At 45.6% G+C, this 25,494-nt stretch overlaps 1 protein-coding gene across 1 annotated transcript in view; it reads right to left on the bottom strand.

Annotated features, from left to right (window-relative positions):
- Window positions 1–7,983, bottom strand: part of CHN1 (chimerin 1) — a 104,289-nt gene extending 96,306 nt beyond the window's left edge. The window contains exons 1-2 of the mRNA XM_040439630.1: window positions 7,901–7,983; window positions 7,571–7,679 (exon numbers count right to left, since the gene is read on the bottom strand). Of these exons, the coding sequence (XP_040295564.1) occupies window positions 7,571–7,589 (19 nt within the window). The 5' untranslated portion in view covers window positions 7,590–7,679; window positions 7,901–7,983. The remainder of the gene's footprint in view (window positions 1–7,570; window positions 7,680–7,900) is intronic.
- Between the last annotated feature and the right edge of the window lie 17,511 nt (window positions 7,984–25,494).

The raw sequence follows: 25,494 nt of genomic DNA, 5'->3' as shown, positions 1-25,494 counted from the left end.
AATTGTAAGACACGACTCATAGAATAAGTGCTCAACAACTACTGTACAACCATACGTTTCGAGTGGCATCTTACTCCATAAGACCACGCTGCTTTCTACTAGAAACACCAGACACACTGGTGAGTAAAATAAAGAATTGGATCATGAAACGCATTACCAGCAGTCAGTCCGGTACAGAAATCAGTGGACATGAGCTTGCCTGAATGTGCTTTCCTGGATATACAATATCAGATCGTTGGGGGCTCCTTTGGAAATCAGCTGACTACAGGGGTCGTGGGGTTTCACCACGTGAATGGAAATGATCTTCACCACCGGCGAGCAGCCACAACAGTGTATACACTGCTTACTTCCAGAACCACAGCTGCCGCTAACAGCTGATGGGGTGACATGTATTGGACCTCCATCGATCTGATATTGATGACCTATCCTATGTTAGGTGGCCTGCAAGCTGGCCATACGATTCAGACCATTTTGCATTATTATCGTTGCAAAATCATCCTTGATGGCCACCGCAGGCTAGTATCGGCCGAAAAAGTGATCTTTTGTTATACACACCAACTATTGGTCTGATTGGACAGAAATTGGTCAATACAGGCCTTAAGGTGAATTTACACAGCCCGATTTTCAGGCAGATCACGAGGAACGACCATTCCTACAAATGCTCGTTCCTGATAATCTGGCGATCTAAATTTGGTGCCGATCGCCCGCTCGTTCATCGGGTGATCCCCTCGTTCATGCAGGCACATCAATCATTGTTTGTGGGCAGCAGATCGTGCCGTGTAAACTGCGATCTGCTGCCCAGAAACCATGATTCTGTATGGGGACGAGGGATCGCAATAGCAATGTAAATGCAGCGCTCTCCTTCACTGAACGAGCAGCTGACTGTCGGGAAGGAACGCTTCCTTCCTGACAATCGGCTGTAACATCGGGACATGTAAACCCGCCTTTAGGGTGGCTGCACACACGGTACAGATTTGTGTGCAGAAAATCCACAAGAAATCCGCACCTAAAACACATAAATCTGCACTATTTATTGCACTTTTGCTGTGGTTTTTTTATGCGGATTTGATGCAGATTTTCTGAGGATCTCACCCTTCCATTGAAAAAGGGCGAAATCTGAAGACGAAAAATGCAACAACAGCTGGCATGCTGCAGATTTCAAAGTCCGTAGAGCAGGTCAATTTCAGCACCCAAGAAAAAAGCAAAGTGTACATGATCTCATACACTTTGCTGGGGCTGTATTACACTACGTTTTTTCCGCATGAAATTCGCAAGCATTGTGTGCGGTCACCCGTAGTCATTTATTTAGGAGAAAACTGGGGAACCACCAACATGGCTGATATCAGAGCTCCCACACAGGCTCACACCCTATTTTGCAAGACGTATGAACAGAAAATCGACATCGTTTTTTATCTAGTTATGGAAGAAGTGAATGCATTACCCCATAAAATAAGAAAATCTGACATTCAGGGAGCAGGGAAAGCTGAGTGGCAATCATCATGGGAGCCGTAATGGCCATAACCTTATCTCCAAGCTTTCCCCCAAAACAATGAACAATGGTTTTCTGGTGCAATTCTCTTTGATAAGCCCCGTATTACTGCGCTGTGGGGCTCTGCCGCTATACAATTAAATATTCAGTAGTTCCTTTTCTCAGCCGACATCTGCCTGTGCATTGATCTCTCACCCCTAAATGGAATCCCATTCATCACAGCAAAAGTCTAAACAGATAGAGTTCCCTTCTAAAATTACACTTCTATAAACTGCATTTACTCCATAAACCGGACAGTCCATTATATATGTATAATATGGGCGTCATGTCATTTATATTCAATTAGCCTGATTCAAATGTAAATCACATGTAACAAACATCCCCCGACGATACCTGTCCATCCTAATGACACAGATACTAAAGCAATATACAGCATGGGGGTCATTTTATCCTCGTTATCGAAGTCTGGTCTACGTAAGGCGCTCTCGCCGTATAGCTGGTGTCAGAGGGACATAATACTGTAACACCCAGACCCCCCCCCCCCCCCAGCGAGTCAACGGAGAAAGTTTGGATTAGTAGATTCACAGCAAGTCTGGGGGGCACATTCACTAAGACCGGCTTTTTACGCCGGTCTTAGTTTACCCACTGTGCCAACGCAAGATTTGTCTAATTTTTTATTCTAATAAATTAGAGCGGTCTTTCCACGTAAAAGTTAGTAAATTTGGCGGGGTTGGAGTCCCGGCCTCCAACATGCCCCCGTCCCTCACAACTGGAAAACACGGTGTAAAACCAGCCTTGCGGCTAAATATTGTCGCACGGCCAGTTAAAAAGGGGTATTGCGACTATTTTTAGGCTAAAATAGTCACTTAATAAATGTGCCCCTGGGTGTTTATCAGCTGAAAACAGACCCTAAAATGCAGCCGCCCGCAATAAAACTTAGTGAAATCAGCATGGTTTCTCCAATGATGCGACGGTGCAGGCATACTCTCCCACCTGATCTGACCCCAGGGGCCTCATTTATCAAAACTGCCTACGAGTAAAACGGTCTTAGTAGCCCATAGCAACCAATCAGAGCTAAGCTAAGAAATTAACTGTGATGTCCGATTGGTTGCTATGGGCTACTAAAGCAGTTCTACGCTTGGGCCTCATACACACAATTGTACTACATTTTGCGGTCCGCAAATTGCGGATCTGCAAAACACGGATACCAGTTGTGTACGTTCTGCCCTATGAAAGAAATGCCTATTCTTGTCCACAAAACGGACAAGGATAGGACATGTTCTATTTTTTTTTTGCGGGGCTGCGGAACGGAGCAACGGATGCGGAGGGCATGACCGGAACGCTGCCTGGCTAAAATCTCATTCCCTTTACTTGTACTCTACATTGCTGCTGATTTGCTTCCTGAAAAATCACAGCACTTCAGTTAGGGCTCATGCACACGAACGCGTGCCGGCTGTGCCCGTATTGTGGCCTGCAAACAGCGAGTCCGATATAATAATATATATATATATATATATATATATATATATATATATATATATACATACATACATACATATACGGGCACCGATCTTGTGCGCACCGTATCACTTAAACGAAGAAAAAAAAAAAAAAAAAGCTCTATTTTTTTGCGGTGCAGACAGATCGCGCACCCATTCAAGTTGAATGGGTCTGCATCCGCCAGCACAGGCCACGCGGACGGTGACTGTGCATTTGGGGTTACCAATGCATGGCACGGTCAGCGCATGAGGCCCTTAAAATACGGACATAACCTAATAATAATTACACACCTAAAAGATAGAACTGAAATCTACTCCAGCCACGAGCTGGAGTACATTTATGGTGCAATGTGCGCCAGTTTTCTAGAGCACATGAAATGAGTCAGTCTGTGCCGCTCCCGCCTGTGGCCTGTCTTCTCTTGCCCACAGCCGACCTATTTTTTGGAAAAGTGGCGTGGGTGTTGGAAAAATAAAAAGTTGCAAATCTGGTTGCAAAACAGCACTTTTGCTAAATTTGCCATTTTTCTACATGGAGCAACGGTGACTGACCCCCTGTGTGTCTCACCCCTAACGTTTTCCTTATGGCTGTTGGTAAAAACTGCTAAAGACAGGCTGCATTTTTTAAAAGAAGCAAGAAAGACAAAAAAAAACAAAAAAATGCCACCTAATGAACAAAAACACCAGTTGCAAAAAAAAAACAAAAAAACAAAAACACTTCTATGTCCTGCAAAAATGCAGATGCAAAAAACACAAAAGAGCTGAAAAATGCCACGAAAAACAATGGGGCGTATATACTAAGACTCACGTGTCTGTGCGCCAGACTTTCAAATCTACCCAAGATATGAGCTGGCATAGATTTACACCAGTTTCTGGTGTAGATGATAGTAAGTCTGGCGGGCCGCAGGTGGCCACGCCCCTCCCGCTAAGCCCCATCCACTTTTCAGGTTCTTTCAGATAACAGTGTCCAGTGTGGAAATCACGCGCCGTGTGCGAGTGTGGCTCTCCGTTATGGATACTGCTCGTTTCTCAGGAGCGCACGGCATTATACTGATTTATAATGTTGTGTGTCTCTGCATAGCCCGTATCTACAGAATTATACTGACAGTTTTATGTCAGTATAATTCTTTAGAAGCAAGATTGGGAAGAGACACACAGCATTATAAATCAGTATAATGCCGTGCGCCCCCGAGAAACAAGCAGTGTCCATAAGGGAGAATCGCGCTCACACACGGAGCGTGATTTCTGCACAGGACACGCTCACCTGAAAGAGCCCTTAAAAAGTGAGGAGACAAGGGAAAAGTGACAAATTACAATTTGTGACTTTATTTTAGCCACAATAGTGGAGGAAACACTTTAGTCCCTCTGTGTGAAACCAGCCTAAAGGATGAAACAGGATAAGGCCTCTTGCACACAAACGTTGTGCGCCCGTGGCCGTATTGCAGCCCGCATACGGCGGGTCTGCAATATACGGGCACCGACCCGTGTGAACTCCGCATCACGGATGCGGAACCATTCACTTGAATAGGTCCGCAATCATGGACATGCGGAACGGAAGCACGGATCGGAACCCCACAGAAGCACTACGGAGTGCTTCCGTGGTGTTTCTGTCCGTCTCTCCGCACCGCAAAAAAAAATAGAACTTGTTCTATTTTTTTGCGGTGCGGATGGATCACGGATCAATTCAAGTTGGAACGGACCCACAACGGCCGTGTGCAAGAGGCCTAAAGCTTTATACTCCCAGGTTTTTCTTTTGGACACAATCTTAGTTCTGAAAAAAGGGTGAAGCGAATGAGTAACATCACCCGTCTTCCGTGGCTCTGTCCTACTAATTTTCCTTTTTGGTGGTCAGAACAGCCTAATTTGCTACACTATTTTACCAAGAATGGAAAACTTGTGGACCGAGCATAAGTAATTAGGGGTCACGACAGAGCTTTCCTGGGTTCGTTTTAGGGTACTTTCACACTTGTGTTAGAGGATTCCGGCAGGCAGTTCCGTTCCTGGAACTGCCTGCTGGATCCGGAAATCCGTATGAAAACGGATAGCATTTGTTTCCGGATCCGTCTGACAAATGCATTGAAAAACCGGATCCGTCTCTCCGATGTCATCCAGAAAAACGGATCCGGTATTATTATTTTTTGCATTTTTAAAGGTCTGCGCATGCGCAGACCGAAAAGCCGGATCCGTTTCCCCGGAACACTTAATGGCAGTAAATTAATGCCGGATCTGGCATTCCGGCAAGTGTTCAGTATTTTTGGCCGGAGATAAAACTGCAGCATGCTGCAGTATTTTCTCCGTCCAAAAAACGTAAAAGGGACTGAACTGATGCATCCTGAACGGATCGCTCTCCATTCAGAATGCATTAGGATAAAACTAAAGCGTTTTTTCCGGTATTGAGCCCCTATGACGGAACTCAATACAGTAAGGGAAAACGTTAACGCTAGTGTGAAAGTACCCTTACCTAGTTGTACCTCGTCTCAGAAAAGTATCTAAATAAATACATAGAAGTATCCACAGACAATGAGACTTGTTACATAAACATTCCGACACTGAGCACTGGCAGAATTATTGCGACAGTCACAATATCATTTGCCAATTAAACTGCCCATTGGCTACAAATGAAGTAATTCACGTTTTGTGATTCTATCGTAATGTCTAATGTCTTTCACACTTGCGTTGTTGTTTTCCGGTATTGAGTTCCGGCAGAGGATCTCAACACTGGGGAAAAAAAATTATTCTGTTCCGTTTAGTCCTCATGCATTCTGAATGGAAAGAGATCCGTTCAGGATGCATCAGGATTAGTGTTGAGCGAACTTGTGTTTTAAGTTCGGCGTCTAAAGTTCGGGTTATCGAAGAATGGCGTTATGGATTCCGCTACCACGGACCATAACGCGATTCTTCGATAACCCAAACCCGAACTTTAGACGCCGAACTTAAAACACAAGTTCGCTCAACACTAATCGGGATGTCTTCTGTTCCGGCAGCATTCCGTTTTCTGACCGGACACAAAATCGCTGCAAGTTGCAGTTTTGTGTCCAGTCATAAAAACGGATCCGGCACTGAAATCAATGTTAGTCAATGGTGACGGATCAGTTTTTTTTTTTAGGAGCCTAAAAAAACGGATCTGTCACCCTTTGACTTTCAATATATTTAGTGACGGATCAGTTTTTTTCCGTTTTGATTTCACACAACTGCAACCTAATGGAACGGATGCATCCTGACGTGCAAAATCAAGACAGATCCATTTAATTGCGGTATTGAGATCTTCTACCGGATCCCAATACCGGAATTACAAACGCAAGTGTGAAAGTAGCCTTATACCTCTATCTACCCCAATGCGCACAACCGTATCCGTTCGCAAATTGAGGATCTGCAAAACACTGACACCGGCCGTGTGTCTTCCACATTTTCCTGTTCCACACGTCCCATCCTATGTTAAAAATGTCTATTCTTGTCCGCAAAACTGACTTTTTTGTGGAATGGCGGAACGTACACGTGGTGAGGTCTGCTTTTTTTGCAGATGAAATTAATGGGTCCGTATCCGATCCGCAAAAAATGGGGATCGGATAAGGACCAAAAATACAGTCGTGTGCATGGGGCTTATGCGAGAAAAATAATAAAAATGTAGCAGCCATGTCGCAGACTGTGTGACTGTGGCTTGCACAAATGACCGTATTTTGCATCTGTGTCCGATCCACATTTATTTATTTTTTTCTTTGCGGATTGCACACGGACCCATTCATTTCTATGGGTCTGCAAAAAATATAATATATATATATATATATATACAGAAACGGATAGCGCACGGATGTCATCAAAGTGCTGTCCGCATCAACCCTATGTTCGTTCCGCAAATTCTAGAACAAATCCTATTCTGACACGAAGAGTCATTTCTGGTACCGAGAGTGAAGAAAATGCAGAGGGTATCTGTATTTTGCGGATCCGTGGTATAAGGGCTCATGCACACAAACGTATTTTCTTTCTGTGTCTGTTCCGTTCGGTTTTTTTTTGCGGACTGTATGCAGAACCATTCATTTCAAAGGGTCCGCAAAAAAACGGAAGCTACTCTGTGTGCATTCCGTTTCCGTATGTCCGTTACGAAAAAAAAAAACGAACATGTCCTATTATTGTCCGCATTATGGACAAGGATAGGACTGTTTGATTAGGCGCCAGCTTTTCCGTTCCGCAAAATACATACGGTCGTGTGCATAAGCCCTAAAACGTGCAATACGGACGCGGTCGTGTGTAGGAGGCCTAAAACTGCGCAATGATTAGTCCATCATTCAGAAACGGATCATCCTCTGACCGTCCGGAGGTATAGACGAAGCTCATCTCTCCATACAGAGATGGCAGGTATAATAAGTGGGCGTTATACGAACTCGTGAGTCGCGAGGTACGTAACCTGTGGCCGTGGTCACCGTAACCCAGCGATCACTGACCATTAATGGGCCTATAATAACAGATCAGACAAATTGAGGAGCACACGCCCATAGGCAGTGCCTGGAGGGGAAACAATAGACAAGCATGTCTGAAGGATCCCCAGAGCCGGCATTACTGATGGCACCAGAAATCACAATCCACTCACCAAACAACGTGATCGCCATTGTCAGGCTCGGTCGGGATCTAGTCTTCAGATCTTGGGCTGTTTGCAGGTTTCAGTGCAATGTAACTCCTTCAAGTTGTGCTGGAAATCACTGCAAGACATAAAAGTTACAGTGCTGCAGCAGGGCATCCATCATCATAGCCAGGTGACACATGCCCCGTGCAGGGGAGCAATGGGCAGGGCTGCCCGCAGCGCGGAGGGCACGGGGCGGTGCACTGTTCACACACAGCGGCGACGCGCGGTCTGCATAAAGGAGCTAATAAAGGGGGGAGGAGGAGGGGGGGACCCGGTGCTGCTCGGGGGGAGACTCACCCTCTGAATGGGTGACCCTATAGGATCGCAGTCACGCCGCATCCCTCTGGTTCCCGGCCGCCATCTTGCTTGCTCGCTCCCCCCCACATGACCAAGCTTCACTCACCTCCTCAGACAGAGGCGGCGGTCAGGCTGGCGGCTGCCTGCGTTGTCCTGGCAACAGGAAATCCTCGCTCCCTCTCGTCACGTCTAATGTCCAGTTTGCTCTCCCCTATTGATGTGTAGCCCCCTCCGGGGGAGGACACGGATTTCATTTCTTTTTACTAGGTTGTATGTTGTAGATGTAGACAACTGCTTAAATAGCAATTCCAGGTGGACGCATAGATCAAGCCTGGTGCAGGGCAGTTGCCCATAGCAACTAAACAGGTTGCAAATTTCATAGTTGCAGTGAAGGTAAAAAAAACAAAAAACAAACAGCGATTTTATTGGTTGCTAGGGGAAAACGCACCTCTTGGTTTTAGGCTGGGTCTACACAGGTGGAGACATAGATCGAGCCTTGTGCAGAGAAGTTGCCCATAGCAACCAATGAGGTTGCAGCTTACATGTTTGCAGTGCAGGTTAGAAAATTAAAGCAGTGTGATTTGATTGGTTGCTATGGGAAACCGCACTTCTTTAGTTTCTGACTGGGTCTACACAGGGGACCCACAAATTGACTTACTCGCAGCGGGCAATAGTGGCAGGAATTTGAAGGTAATACTTCCATTAGGCCTCATGCACACGACCGTGATATCGGGTCCGCATTTTTTGCAGGTCGGATGCAGACCCATTCACTTCAATAGGACTGAAAAAGATGCGGACAGCACACCGTGTGCTGTCCGTTCCGCGGCCCCACCCAAAAACTAGAACATGTCCTATTTTTGTCTGTATCATGGACAAGGATAGGACTGCTCTATTGAAGGTCAGACGTTCCGTTCCGCAAAATGCAGAACGCACATCTCCAGCATCTGTGTTTAACGGATCGAAAAACGGAGACGGTCGTGTGCATGAGGCCTTAACTTGCAAAATCATTGACCGCCATGTATTGGCAACTTTGCGGCCATTGTCTGCATCTCCTGTGGAGACCCAGTCTAGAGTGAAGGCCAAAGCTGGTGCACTCAATCAGTCCTACAGGGGTCTCTATACCTCCGTATGACATGGTCCAGGAGGTCTCTATACCTCCGTATGACATGGGCCAGAAGGTCTATACTATACCTCCATGTGACAGTGTCCAGGAGTTCTCTGTACCTCCATATGACATGGTCCATGAGGTCTCTATACCTTGGGATGACATGGTCCAGGAGGTTTATACACTGCTCAAAAAAATAAAGGGAACACTTAAACAACACAATGTAACTCCAAGTCAATCACACTTCTGTGAAATCAAATTGTCCACTTAGGAAGCAACACTGAGTGACAATCAATTTCACATGCTGTTGTGCAAATGGGATAGACAACAGGTGGAAATTATAGGCAATTAGCAAGACACCCCCCAATAAAGGAGTGGTTCTGCAGGTGGTGATCACAGACCACTTCTCAGTTCCTATGCTTCCTGGCTGATGTTTTGGTCACTTTTGAATGCTGGCGGTGCTTTCACTCTAGTGGTAGCATGAGACGGAGTCTACAACCCACACAAGTGGCTCAGGTAGTGCAGCTTATCCAGGATGGCACATCAATGCGAGCTGTGGCAACAAGGTTTGCTGTGTCTGTCAGCGTAGTGTCCAGAGCATGGAGGCGCTACCAGGAGACAGGCCAGTACATCAGGAGACGTGGAGGAGGCCGTAAGAGGGCAACAACCCAGCAGCAGGACCGCTACCTCCGCCTTTGTGCAAGGAGGAACAGGAGGAGCACTGCCAGAGCCCTGCAAAATGACCTCCAGCAGGCCACAAATGTGCATGTGTCTGCTCAAACGGTCAGAAACAGACTCCATGAGGGTGATATGAGGGCCCGACGTCCACAGGTGGGGGTTGTGCTTACAGCCCAACACCGTGCAGGACGTTTGGCATTTGCCAGAGAACACCAAGATTGGCAAATTTGCCACTAGCGCCCTGTGCTCTTCACAGATGAAAGCAGGTTCACACTGAGCACATGTGACAGACGTGACAGAGTCTGGAGACGCCGTGGAGAACGTTCTGCTGCCTGCAACATCCTCCAGCATGACTGGTTTGGCATTGGGTCACTAATGGTGTGGGGTGGCATTTCTTTGGAGGGCCACACAGCCCTCCATGTGCTCGCCAGAGGTAGCCTGACTGCCATTAGGTACCGAGATGAGATCCTCAGACCCCTTGTGAGACCATATGCTGGTGCGGTTGGCCCTGGGTTCCTCCTAATGCAAGACAATGCTAGACCTCATGTGGCTGGAGTGTGTCAGCAGTTCCTGCAAGACGAAGGCATTGATGCTATGGACTGGCCCGTCCGTTCCCCAGACCTGAATCCAATTGAGCACATCTGGGACATCATGTCTCGCTCTATCCACCAACGTCACGTTGCACCACAAACTGTCCAGGAGTTGGCAGATGCTTTAGTCCAGGTCTGGGAGGAGATCCCTCAGGAAACCGTCCGCCACCTCATCAGGAGCATGCACAGGCGTAGGGAGGTCATACAGGCACGTGGAGGCCACACACACTACTGAGCCTCATTTTTACTTGTTTTAAGGACATTACATCAAAGTTGGATCAGCCTGTAGTGTGTTTTTCCACTTTAATTTTGAGTGTGACTCCAAATCCAGACCTCCATGAGTTGAAAAATTTGATTTCCATTTTTTTATTTTTGTGTGATTTTGTTGTCAGCACATTCAACTATGTAAAGAACAAAGTATTTCTGAAGAATATTTAATTAACTCAGATCTAGGATGTGTTATTTTTGTGTTCCCTTTATTTTTTTGAGCAGTGTACTATACCTCCATGTGACAGTGTCCAGGAGGTCTCTATATCTCCATATGACATGGTCCAGGAGGTCTCTATACCTCTGCATGACATGGTCCAGAAGGTCTTTATACCTCCGTATGATAGGCCAGGAGGTCTATACTATACCTCCATGTGACAGTGTCCAGGAGTTCTCTGTACCTCCATATGACATGGTCCAGGAGGTCTCTATATCCCTGCATGACATGGTCCAGGAGGTCTCTATACCTCTGCATGACATGGTCCAGGAGGTCTCTATACCTCCGTTTGACATGGGCCAGGAGGTCTATACTATACCTCCATGTGATAGTGTCCAGGAGTTCTCTGTACCTCCATATGACATGGTCCATGAGGTCTCTATACCTCCGGATGACATGGTCCAGGAGGTTTATACTATACCTCCATGTGACAGTGTCCAGGAGGTCTCGATACCTCTGCATGACATGGTCCAGAAGGTCTTTATACCTCCGTATGATAGGCCAGGAGGTCTATACTATACCTCCATGTGACAGTGTCCAGGAGGTCTCTATATCTCCATATGACATGGTCCAGGAGGTCTCTATACCTCTGCATGACATGGTCCAGGAGGTCTCTGTACCTCCATATGACATGGTCCAGGAGGTCTCTATACCTCCAGATGACATGGTCCAGGAGGTTTATACTATACCTCCATGTGACAGTGTCCAGGAGGTCTCGATACCTCTGCATGACATGGTCCAGAAGGTCTTTATACCTCCGTATGATAGGCCAGGAGGTCTATACTATACCTCCATGTGACAGTGTCCAGGAGTTCTCTGTACCTCCATATGACATGGTCCAGGAGGTCTCTATACCTCCGGATGACATGGTCCTGGAGGTTTATACTATACCTCCATATGACATGGTCAAGGAGGTCTCTATACCTCTGGATGACATGGTCCAGGTGGTCTATACTATACCTCCATGTGACTGTGTCCAGGAGTTCTCTGTACCTCCATATGACATGGTCAAGGAGGTCTCTATACCTCTGGATGACCTGGTCCAGGAGGTCTATACTATACCTCCATGTGACAGTGTCCAGGAGGTCTCTATACCTCTGTATGACATGGGCCAGGAGGTCTCTATACCCCTGCATGACATGGTCCAGGAGGTTTCTATACCTCTGCATGACATGGTCCAGGAGGTCTCTATACCCCTGCATGACATGGTCCAGGAGGTTTCTATACCTCTGCATGACATGGTCCAGGAGGTCTCTATACCCCTGCATGACATGGTCCAGGAGGTTTCTATACCTCCGCATGACATGGTCCAGGAGGTCTCTATACCTCTGCATGACATGGTCCAGTAGGTCTCTATACCTCCGTATGACATGGTCCAGGAAGTCTCTATACCTCTGTATGATATGGTCCGGGAGGTCTCTATACCTCTGCATGACATGGTCCAGGAGGTCTCTATACCTCTGCATGACATGGGCCAGGAGGTCTATACTATACCTCCATGTGACAGTGTCCAGGAGTTCTCTGTACCTCCATATGACGGTGTCCAGGAGGTCTCTATACCTCCATATGGCATGGTCCATGAGGTCTCTATACCTCCGTATGATAGGCCAGGAGGTCTATACTATACCTCCATGTGACAGTGTCCAGGAGTTCTCTGTACCTCCATATGACATGGTCAATGAGGTCTCTATACCTCTGGATGACATGGTCCAGGAGGTCTATACTATACCTCCATGTGACAGTGTCCAGGTAGTCTCTATACCTCCATATGACATGGTCCAGGAGGTCTCTATACCTCCATATGACATGGTCCAGGAGGTCTCTATACCTCAGTATGATAGGCCAGGAGGTCTATACTATACCTCCATGTGACTGTGTCCAGGAGTTCTCTGTACCTCCATATGACATGGTCAAGGAGGTCTCTATACCTCTGGATGACATGGTCCAGGAGGTCTATACTATACCTCCATGTGACAGTGTCCAGGAGGTCTCTATACCTCTGTATGACATGGTCCAGAAGGTCTCTATACCTCTGTATGACATGGTCCAGAAGGTCTCCATACCTCCATATGACATGGTCCAGTAGGTATGCTCCACATCAGCAGCACAGAGTGTACAGGGCAGGAGTCGGCACTATGTGCATCTGGAGAACATCACTATTAGGGCTCATGCACACGACCATAAGTATTCTGTGGTCCGCAAATTGTGGATCCACAGAACATGGATACCGGCCGACTGCATGCCGTTGTTTGTTTTTTGTGCTCCTACAGAAATTTCCTATCCTTGTCCGCAAAACAGACAAGAATAGGACATGTTTTTTTTTTTTGTTGCAGGACCGTGGAATGGACTTATGGGTGTCGGACCGCGGCCGATCAGATGTTGATGATCTATCCAGAGGATAGATCATCAGTTAAAAAGAACTGCAGAACCCCTTTAACCACTTACCGCTAAGCTAACGCCGAAAGGCGTCATCTCTGCGGCGCTCCCAGGCTACGCTAACGCCGATTGGCGTCATCTCGCGTGAGCCGAGATTTCCTGTGAACGCGCGCACACAGGAACGGAAGGTAAGAGAGTGGATCTCCAGCCTGCCAGCGGCGATCGTTCGCTGGCAGGCTGGAGATGTGATTTTTTTAACCCCTAACAGGTATATTAGACGCTGTTTTGATAACAGCGTCTAATATACCTGCTACCTGGTCCTCTGGTGGTCCCTTTTGTTTGGATCGACCACCAGAGGACACAGGTAGCTCAGTAATATGTTGCACCAAGCACCACTACACTACACCCCCCCCCTGTCACTTATTAACCCCTTATTCACCCTTGATCACCCTTGATCACCCCATATAGACTCCCTGATCACCCCCCTGTCATTGATTACCCCCTGTCATTGATCACCCCCCTGTAAAGCTCCATTCAGATGTCCGCATGATTTTTACGGATCCACTGATAGATGGATCGGATCCGCAAAACGCATACGGACGTCTGAATGGAGCCTTACAGGGGCGTGATCAATGACTGTGGTGATCACCCCATATAGACTCCCTGATCACCCCCCTGTCATTGATTACCCCCCTGTCATTGATCACCCCCCTGTAAAGCTCCATTCAGACGTCCGCATGATTTTTACGGATCCACTGATAGATGGATCGGATCCGCAAAACACATACAGGCGTCTCCCTGGAGCCTTCCAGGGGGGGTGATCACCCCATATAGACTCCCTGATCACCCCCCCTGTCATTGATCACCCCCCCTGTCATTGATCACCCCCCCCTGTCAGGCTGCATTCAGATGTCCGTATGATTTTGATTTTTACGGATCCACGGATACATGGATCGGATCCGCAAAACACATACGGACATCTGAATGGAGCCTTATAGGGGGGTGATCAATGACAGGGGGGTGATCACCCCATATAGACTCCCTGATCACCCCCCTGTCATTGATCACCCCCCTGTCATTGATCACCCCTCTGTAAGGCTCCATTCAGACATTTTTTTGGCCCAAGTTAGCGGAAATAATTTTTTTTTTCTTACAAAGTCTCATATTCCACTAACTTGTGTCAAAAAATTAAATCTCACATGAACTCACCATACCCCTCACGGAATCCAAATGCGTAAAAAATTTTAGACATTTATATTCCAGACTTCTTCTCACGCTTTAGGGCCCCTAGAATGCCAGGGCAGTATAAATACCCCACATGTGACCCCATTTCGGAAAGAAGACACCCCCAGGTATTCCGTGAGGGGCATATTGAGTCCATGAAAGATTGAAATTTTTGTCCCAAGTTAGCGGAAAGGGAGACTTTGTGAGAAAAAAATAAATAAAATCAATTTCCGCTAACTTGTGCAAAAAAAAAAAAATTTCGATGAACTCGCCATGCCCCTCATTGAATACCTTGGGGTGTCTTCTTTCCAAAATGGGGTCACATGTGGGGTATTTATACTGCCCTGGCATTTTAGGGGCCCTAAAGCTTGAGAAGAAGTCTGGGATCCAAATGTCTAAAAATGCCCTCATAAAAGGAATGTGGGCCCCTTTGCGCATCTAGGCTGCAAAAAAGTGTCACACATCTGGTATCGCCGTACTCAGGAGAAGTTGGGCAATGTGTTTTGGGGTGTCATTTTACATATACCCATGCTGGGTGAGATAAATATCTTGGTCAAATGCCAACTTTGTATAAAAAAATGGGAAAAGTTGTCTTTTGCCGAGATATTTCTCTCACCCAGCATGAGTATATGTAAAAAGACACCCCAAAACACATTGCCCAACTTCTCCTGAATACGGCGATACCACATGTGTGACACTTTTTTGCAGCCTAGGTGGGCAAAGGGGCCCACATTCCAAAGAGCACCTTTCGGATTTCACAGGTCATTTACCTACTTACCACACATTAGGGCCCCTGGAAAATGCCAGGGCAGTATAACTACCCCACAAGTGACCCCATTTTGGAAAGAAGACACCCCAAGGTATTCCGTGAGGGGCATGGCGAGTTCCTAGAATTTTATATTTTTTGTCACAAGTTAGCGGAAAATTATGATTTATTTTTTATTTTTTTTTCCCCCTTACAAAGTCTCATATTCCACTAACTTGTGACAAAAAATAAAAACTTCCATGAACTCACTATGCCCATCACGAAATACCTGGGGGTGTCTTCTTTCCAAAATGGGGTCACTTGTGGGGTAGTTATACTGCCCTGGCATTCTAGGGGCCCAAATGTGTGGTAAGAAGTTTGAAATCAAAATGTGTAAAAAATTACCGGTGAAATCCGAAAGGTGCTCTTTGGAATATGGGCCCCTTTGCCCACCTAGGCTGCAAAAAAGTGCCACACATGTGGTATCTCCGTACTCAGGAGAAGTTGGGGAATGTGTTTTGGGGTGTCATTTTACATATACCCATGCTGGGTGAGAGAAATATCTTGGCAAAAGACAACTTTTCCCATTTTTTTATACAAAGTTGGCATTTGACCAAGATATTTATCTCACCCAGCATGGGTATATGTAAAATGACACCCCAAAACACATTCCCCAACTTCTCTTGAGTACGGTGATACCACATGTGTGGCACTTTTTTGCAGCCTAGGTGGGCAAAGGGGCCCACATTCCAAAGAGCACCTTTCGGATTTCACCGGTCATTTTTTACACATTTTGATTTCAAACTCCTTACCACACATTTGGGCCCCTAGAATGCCAGGGCAGTATAACTACCCCACAAGTGTCCCCATTTTGGAAAGAAGACACCCCAAGGTATTCGCTGATGGGCATAGTGAGTTCATAGAAGTTTTTATTTTTTGTCACAAGTTAGTGGAATATGAGACTTTGTAAGAAAAAAAAATCTAAAAAAATAAATCATCATTTTCCACTAACTTGTGACAAAAAATAAAAAGTTCTATGAACTCACTATGCCCATCAGCGAATACCTTAGGGTGTCTACTTTCCAAAATGGGGTCATTTGTGGGGTGTTTGTACTGTCTGGGCATTGTAGAACCTCAGGAAACATGACAGGTGCTCAGAAAGTCAGAGCTGCTTCAAAAAGCGGAAATTCACATTTTTGTACCATAGTTTGTAAATGCTATAACTTTTACCCAAACCATTTTTTTTTTACCCAAACATTTTTTTTATCAAAGACATGTAGAACAATAATTATAGAGCAAAATTTATATATGGATGTCGTTTTTTTTGCAAAATTTTACAACTGAAAGTGAAAAATGACTTTTTTTGCAAAAAAATCGTTAAATTTCGATTAATAACAAAAAAAGTTAAAATGTCAGCAGCAATAAAATACCACCAAATGAAAGCTCTATTAGTGAGAAGAAAAGGAGGTAAAATTCATTTGGGTGGTAAGTTGCATGACCGAGCAATAAACCGCTAAAGTTGTGAAGTGCCGATTTGTAAAAAAAGGGCCTGGTCACTAGGGGGTATAAACCTGTGGTCCTTAAGTGGTTAAAGCATTTATAAGCTTAAAATTAGAAAACAAATTACAATAAAATCAGGTTTATTCATTCTATGTTGACAATGGAAATGTTTACCTGATTTATTCTGTGGAAACCGCACAGATTCATGGAGGTTAGGCTGGTTTCATACTAGCATTAAAATCTTCTGTTTTTTTTATAGGATCCGTTGTTTTTTTTTCTGTTCTTCTGATGGATCAGAAGAAAGGAAAATGAAATGGAGATGTGAACTCTCCCTTAGTTTATGGCAATTTGTTTAGTTTTAACCTTTCTTAAAAATAAATAAATAAATCATTTACATTACGTCATATTACATAGTATTAAGTACAAGAGCTTACATTATCAGTCTCATTGTGAAATTAAAATGGAAGTAAACCTTTTATAGGATAAAGGGCAAATATCCTTTTACCGGTAAAGATGTGCAACCGCTCTGTTGATAAATCCATGCATCACTACATGAGTCAGTCTATATGACATTCAATATCTATACAGGTCTAGACCTTTATGACATGGCTGCAGTAAAATAATTTTAATAGCAATGACTGTTGGAAGATGATACTGTGGCTGCTCGTATAGAGAGTGACACATTTTAAGGGCCACATGAAAAGCTGGCCTGGTCTTTAAGGAAGGGAGGTAACCATTCCAGGAAAAATCACTGTAAGAACAGTGACCATTGCCAAAAAGATTGTATTTAAAGTCATCAGAGATTAGGAAAACATCTATTCATAACAGCTTTTGAATTACATATTCTTGAGCAGAGTACAATAGTGGGTGTGGGGCTTTGTTCATGAATGGGCTAAAAAATCCAATACAGAAGATAAAAGGGGTTGTCCAGGACCTGAAAACAGTTTGAGGATAGCATAGTGTGTGAGGGGAAAAAAAAACACCCACCTGCTCTGGTTGTCCTGGTTCCTGTGGCTCATCTTCATCCTTGCTGCTTCCGGTCCCTGTCTGGTCGGGCAGTCCCATAGAAGTGAATAGTGGGCGGCCGCGCCTGCACCGTGCACTCTCCATTTACTGTATTTTTACGGGAGTTCTGAAAATAGCCAAGAGCGCCATTTTCAGAAGTCCCATAGAAATGAATGGAGAACATGCAAGCTGTCCTTCACTTTTGGGAACCCATTCTGGAGGTGCAAGTCTCAGAGATAGGACCGGCACCTATCTGACTTTGATAGCATATCCTAGTGATATAACAAAATAATAGCAAAGACAGGTGCACTCTGCGGTCTTACTAAACACTCAAACTGATTTTAAAATTGAGAGATTAGCCAACATGTCCTGCGGTGTAGGACATGTCTGAGCCCGAGCACCGCGCCAAGGTTTCTCAAGTAGCTCGGGGACCTAACACTCACCTTCCTGTGCCATATGGGCAATACCAGGGGCCAGTGGGCAAATTACAGGAGTATGAGGCCGACTCACAAACAACTCACCAGTTACCTCCAGCATGTAGCCATGCTAGTAATGGGAGGAGGGAGGAGTCTGCTATTATTTTGTTATATTGCTATATTGATTATCACATCCACATAATTGCTATCTTGTGTAGGATGTCTATTGTGGTACTTGTGGTTCGCTGCGGGCATCCTCCACTGTATGCATTTTTGCTGGGGATCGTCATTAGCAACGGGCCACAAGTGCAGGATTTGCTCCCCTATATACACTCACCTAAAGAATTATTAGGAACACCATACTAATACGGTGTTGGACCCCCTTTTGCCTTCAGAACTGCCTTAATTCTACGTGGCATTGATTCCACAAGGTGCTGATAGCATTCTTTAGAAATGTTGGCCCATATTGATAGGATAGCATCTTGCAGTTGATGGAGATTTGAGGGATGCACATCCAGGGCACGAAGCTCCCGTTCCACCACATCCCAAAGATGCTCTATTGGGTTGAGATCTGGTGACTGTGGGGGCCATTTTAGTACAGTGAACTCATTGTCATGTTCAAGAAACCCATTTGAAATAATTCGAGCTTTGTGACATGGTGCATTATCCTGCTGGAAGTAGCCATCAGAGGATGGATACATGTTCACATTCTGTTTACGCCAAATTCGGACTCTACCATTTGAATGTCTCAACAGAAATCGAGACTCATCAGACCAGGCAACATTTTTCCAGTCTTCAACAGTCCAATTTTGGTGAGCTCGTGCAAATTGTAGCCTCTTTTTCCTATCTGTAGTGGAGATGAGTGGTACCCGGTGGGGTCTTCTGCTGTTGTAGCCCATCCGCCTCAAGGTTGTGCATGTTGTGGCTTCACAAATGCTTTGCTGCATACCTCGGTTGTAACGAGTGGTTATTTCAGTCAACATTGCTCTTCTATCAGCTTGAATCAGTCGGCCCATTCTCCTCTGACCTCTAGCATCCACAAGGCATTTTTGCCCACAGGACTGCCGCATACTGGATGTTTTTCCCTTTTCACACCATTCTTTGTAAACCCTAGAAATGGTTGTGCGCGAAAATCCCAGTAACTGAGCAGATTGTGAAATACTCAGACCGGCCCGTCTGGCACCAACAACCATGCCACGCTCAAAATTGCTTAAATCACCTTTCTTTCCCATTCTGACATTCAGTTTGGAGTTCAGGAGATTGTCTTGACCAGGACCACAACCCTACATGCATTGAAGCAACTGCCATGTGATTGGTTGACTAGATAATTGCATTAATGAGAAATAGAACACATGTTCCTAATAATTCTTTAGGTGAGTGTATAGGCACAACTGCATGTGGGTTTGAGCATTTCCTGCTTGTTTAATACTACGCCATTCTTTTCAGTTTGTATCCTAGTGATATGCCATCAAAGTCTGAGATGACACCACCCTTTTAATATGTAGACAAAGTACTAATATAACACCCAGGAAAATACATTATCATGTCCATGAGGATCAGGACTGGGAAAGATGACTCGGTCATCCACCTTATATTATGGAATCAACTCTGCATCTGTTCGGCTCATCTTTAAACCGGCTCCTATTTCTTATGTCACTTTTTAGTCAGTTTTGTCACTGAAAACTTGCAAAGTAGTGTTACGATGTATTATTTTTGTTATTATTATTTATTATTTTTGCTATTATTATTATTATTATTATTATTTTTTAGATAGAACCTTAGTATACTGTATTATTATATCATCAGCCAAGATCTCAATGGTGGATCCACATTGACCCATCTGGACAATGTATGAACTTTGAGTAACTCACTTTCTTCTCTTGTTCTTCGTCGTGAAACACATGAGGTTCATATCCATCCTTTCTTATGTGACTTTGATTTTGACGGCATTCTGAGTCAGAAACCTGAGTATGTTCCTGGGCCTGTGTTGGATGAACTTTCTAATTCTGACTCTAATTAGAGAGAAAATATACCTAGACCATGCTCTATATATGGAGGTGAAGATCATTGCTGGTAACTGTGGGGCTTTGAGTTTTAGGTTAGTTCCCAGCTGAAAGCAAAAGTTGTTTCATTTGGTGATCATTTTCCTCCATCTGAGGATATCCCTGATAACCTCTGAATATTTAGGACATTTAGTTCACTCTGAGAAATATCTCCTTATGGATTCAGAGGAAGACACGAGTGAGGATGTTGAGTACGTGGTATTCACATCATCCTCAAAAGGGTTTTCAAAAGTTAGTCTATGCTCTACAAATCCATAAAACAATATGGTTACTATTTATGGAGTAATACCCTCCCATCAATATAATATAAGGTAATCAGACAACTTTTTTGTCTGTCATGGACTGAGATGACCCCAGATAGAACCACAGTCCACTACTATATAATAACACACAAGGAATAATGTTATTAACAGATGACTTTATTTTATTACTGTATTATATCTGGACTCCACTGCAGTCCGCTACATCTTGGAGTACTCTCTGTCCAGTAGACTCCTGGCCCAGAAGCACCGAGAGATCAGGCAAAACCATTACCATAGTCAGAGACATGCTGAGGGAGTTTGAGCAATCAGTGTGAGGGACAGGGCAGGCAGCTCAGCATCAGTACAAGGTACAGGCAGCAGGCAGGTCAGTCAGAGAAGGGTCAAATCCAGAAACAGGCAGACTTCGGTATGTAGATAGATAAAATAATAATAGCACACCTTAGCAGTAACCCAGACTACTAGAATCTATTGCTCAGGAACTTTCCCACAGGGAGAGGTGCCTAATATACTATAATATGCCTAATATACCTTTAAGAGCCATAGGTAGCAGCTATTGGCTGGGGAAGACTGAGGTACAGGAACCCTGGCCCTTTAAGAGCCAGACAAGGTGTACGGGCATGGCCCATTGGTAAAGGGAAACATTGCAGGCAAACAGCAGCTCCTAGACTGCCTAGCGTGGATGAAGCTGCACTGCTCCAGTGGCCATACCCATCAGGGGAAGGCAAGGGGATGCCTATGGACAATACAGGAGGCAAAGTGAACACCTTGGAGACCGTGGCGCTGGCAGAAGAGAAGCAGCAGCGAGCATAACCATCAGCTTAATGTGCAGAATGGGACATTTACAATATATTCTTTTGTATCGCTTACACTGTAGTCTTAGTTTGGGGTCATTTTTCAACCGCAATTTATAATTTCTTTAAGCAAACAGGCAGGCACAGTCATTCTCTTTCAAAGCTGAAGTATATGCAACTTACCCTCCAGCTCTACAGTGCCAGGTATATAAAGGTCCATGGCATCGTCACCCACTAGCTAGACCCCTAGGGGCTACTAATATAAAGGAAGGACCATCGTTACCACGAGTTGACAATCATCACCAGTTAGTAGGTTTTAGCATTTGCTTCCTTAGGGTATTTTCACACAATGAATTCTTGGGGCAGGTTTCACGGTGGATTCGGTGCTAAAAACGTAATACTTTTCAATGGAAGGCCGCGCCTTCCAGCAGTTTTTCAGACTGCGACAATAGTGTACATATCCATTTTTTGTGCGGTTATGGTGTGGACATCTCCGAAAGCTGTGGTGGGAGCCTGCTTGTGGTTTAGTTCCATTCAATGGGGCTAAACCGAGACTGGGACCTAAGCATTCAAAAAGAAAAACCACAACAGAAACCACGGTCAAAATCTGTTGTGTGAACCTACCCTGAGCTGTTCTATGGTGAGATGACCCTCTGTTATATATTGGATTTCAGAAGATCAGGAATCACTTATATCATTAGAACGTGGGCTTTATTTAGCCTGGCATCTGATTTACTGTCCATGTATTTGTTGCTGAGGTCTAGCTGCTGGATCACTGGAATATAATATTTGCACTGTATGTTTCTCTTTACTGCTCTTTTGCATTATATCTACTTACATTTTTTAGACCTTATGTCCAATTTCACACGAGTGAGTTCAACGCATTGAACTCGCAGCATGTGTCTACGGAAGCTCCCGTCCTGACCTCCTTAGGCCTGATGGGGTCACATAGCATTATATTGATTCAGGATGCTATGTAACCAGGGGCGTAACTAGAAGTGACTGGGCCCCACAGCAAATTTTTGTATGCCCCCCCCCCCCCAGCGCGCTTCGCAACTCCCCCCTCCTGTGTAAACCCCACTCCTTTGGCTAGTCATGATCTAGACCAGACCAGGCTGCCACGCCATCCTTTTCCTATAATATATATATATATATATATATATATACACTGCTCAAAAAAATAAAGGGAACACAAAAATAACACATCCTAGATCTGAATTAATTAAATATTCTTCTGAAATTCTAAAAATGGAAATCATATTTTTTAACCCTTGGAGGTCTGGATTTGGAGTCACACTCAAAATTAAAGTGGAAAAACACACTACAGGCTGATCCAACTTTGATGTAATGTCCTTAACCACCTCCGGACCGCCTAACGCAGGATTGCGTTCCGGAGGTGGCAGCGCTGCGCAGAGTCACGCATATACGCGTCATCTCGCGAGACGCGAGATTTCGCTCAAAGCCGGCCCGCGCATGCGCATCGCGGGCCGGCAAAATTAAAAGAAGTATTTCGTCACCAGCCTGCCAGCAACGATCATTGGCTGGCAGGCTGGCGATTTTCAAAAAATCCAATCCAAAGTCATATAACAGATCATATTAGTAAATATGATCTGTTATATGGCTTGTCTGCTCCTGTGCTGGTCCTTTTCGTCGGTTGGATCCAGCACAGGAGCAGACTGAACTGTGAGTAGCACCAACACTACACCTTAGCCCCAGATCACCCACCTGCACCCCAATTAACCCTTTGATCACCCCTTTGATCGCCCCTGTCAATCACTAGTGAAAGGAAAAAAAGTGATCAGTGTAAACTGTCACTTTTTTTTTTTCACTGGTATTGGCTGTTAGGTTTTAGGGATAGTTTAGGCCCCTTGGTTAGGTAGTTAGCGTCAGTTAGCGCCCACCCCACCGCACCGCAGTCACTTTTATTCGCTGTTTAGCGTATCGCTAATCAGCATTTGTACTTTTATAGTATCTGTAAGTGATCAAAACTGATCACGGTCAGATCTATAATAGTATTAGTGTCACTTTAGTTTGCCCTCCACCCAAAACGCAGTGTTTGCCCGATCAGGCCTGATCGGTCGCCCACACGTGCGTTCACCCACGCCCGCCCCACCGCAGTGACAAAAAATATATATTTTTTGATCACTGCACATTCATTTTACACGCACTGCGGCGATAAAAAAATCAGTTTTGATATTTTTTATCAACCGCAGCAGCCTCCGGTACTTCGCTAGCCTCCCCTTTGTAAGACAGGTTTGCTTTTTTTCTTGGGTAGTCTCAGGGAATACCCCTAAATTTAGTAGTCCAAAATGTCAAACAGGGGGTATTCTTCTGAAGAGGCCTACAGGATTCTGACCCAGTCGGATGAGGAGTGGGAACCCTCATCTGACGAATCTAGCGGGTCAGAATATGAACCTGTGGAAAGCAGTGGCTCTCTGACCCAAAGTTCGGACGAGGAGGTGGAGGTCCCTGGCAGCACCAGGCGTACCCGGCCCCATGTCGCTAGACCACAGGTTACGCAGGATCCGCTTCAAGAGCAGCAGAGTGGGGCTGTCGCTGCCGGATCACGTGGTGAGGCATACACCAGCAGCGCAGCCCTTCCTGGACCTAGTACCAGCACTGCCGTACAACATGGTGAAGTAGCGAGCACCAGAAGGGCAGTTGAAGCTGGTACGGTGGCACGTGCAATAGTTACCCCGTCGCAGCCACCGCAAAGACAGGCCCGTAGAGCCCCTAGAGTCCCTGAGGTGCTGGCAAATCCTGATTGGCAGTCACCAACTTCAGCCGCACCAGTAGTTCCCCCTTTCACCGCCCAGTCTGGAGTTCGGGTTGAGACGGCTCAAATCGGTTCGGCCCTGGGATTTTTTGAGCTGTTCTTGACTGCGGAGCTCTTGGACTTAGTCGTGGCAGAGACCAACCAGTATGCCACACAATTTATAACCGCTAACCCGGGAAGCTATTATGCCCAGCCTTTCCGGTGGAAACCAGTCCAAGTTTCCGAACTTAAAATTTTTTTGGGCCTTCTCCTCAACATGGGCCTGACAAAAAAGCATGAATTGCGGTCATATTGGTCAACGCACCCAATTCATCACATGCCCATGTTCTCTGCTGCTATGTCCAGGACACGATTTGAGACCATCCTACGTTTTCTGCATTTTAGCGACAATACCACCTCCCGTCCCAGAGGCCACCCTGCTTTTGACCGGCTCCACAAAATTCGGCCCCTCATAGACCATTTCAACCTGAAATTTGCAGATTTGTATACCCCTGAGCAAAACATCTGCGTAGACGAGTCCCTAATACATTTTACCGGGCGCCTTGGCTTCAAACAATACATCCCAAGCAAGCGTGCCTGGTATGGGGTCAAATTGTATAAGCTCTGTGAAAGGGCCACAGGCTATACCCACAAATTTCGGATCTATGAGGGAAAAGATCAGACCCTGGAGCCGGTCGGTTGCCCTGACTACCTGGGGAGCAGTGGGAAGACAGTCTGGGACTTGGTGTCACCCTTATTCGGCAAGGGGTACCATCTTTATGTGGACAATTTCTACACAAGTGTGGCCCTCTTTAGGCATTTGTTTATAGAACGGATTTGCGCCTGTGGCACCGCGCGAACTAGTCGCGTGGGCTTCCCCCAACGGCTTGTAACCACCCGTCTTGCAAGGGGGCAGAGGGCTGCCTTGTGTAACGAAGAACTGCTCGCGGTGAAATGGAGAGACAAGCGTGACGTTTACATGCTCTCCTCCATTCACGCAGACACGACAATCCAAATTGAGCGAGCAACCCGTGTCATTGAAAAGCCCCTCTGTGTCCACGACTATAATGCGCTCATGGGAGGGGTGGACTTCAATGACCAGATGTTGTCTCCGTATTTAGTTTCCCGCAGAACCAGACGCTGGTATAAGAAGGTGTCTGTATATTTAATTCAATTGGCGCTGTATAATAGTTTTGTTCTCTACAGTAAGGCTGGGAGAACAGGATCCTTCCTCAAATTCCAGGAAGAGATCATCGAGAACCTCCTTTACCCAGGAGGTTCCGTGGCCCCATCCACCAGTGTAGTTAGCCGTCTACACGAGCGACATTTCCCCAGTGTCGTTCCTGGTACCTCAACCCAACCGTCACCCCGAAAAAGATGTCGTGTCTGTAGCAGGAGTGGAATAAGGCGTGACACCCGCTATTTCTGTCCTGACTGTGCTGACCACCCTGCCCTATGCTATGGAGAGTGTTTCCGGAAGTACCACACACAGGTACACCTAGCATAGGGATCACATCTCACCAGGACAGGCACACAGGGCTATTAGGGCCCATTCACTCACAGCTGCTGCAAACCTCTCCTTTCACCTGGGATAAAGTG

The sequence above is a fragment of the Bufo bufo genome, chromosome 7 (assembly GCF_905171765.1).
Source record: "Bufo bufo chromosome 7, aBufBuf1.1, whole genome shotgun sequence".
In the NCBI taxonomy this organism is placed as follows: domain Eukaryota; kingdom Metazoa; phylum Chordata; class Amphibia; order Anura; family Bufonidae; genus Bufo; species Bufo bufo.
Note: the sequence above shows the minus strand (reverse complement) of the source record. Positions and strands in the feature narration are given on the sequence as shown.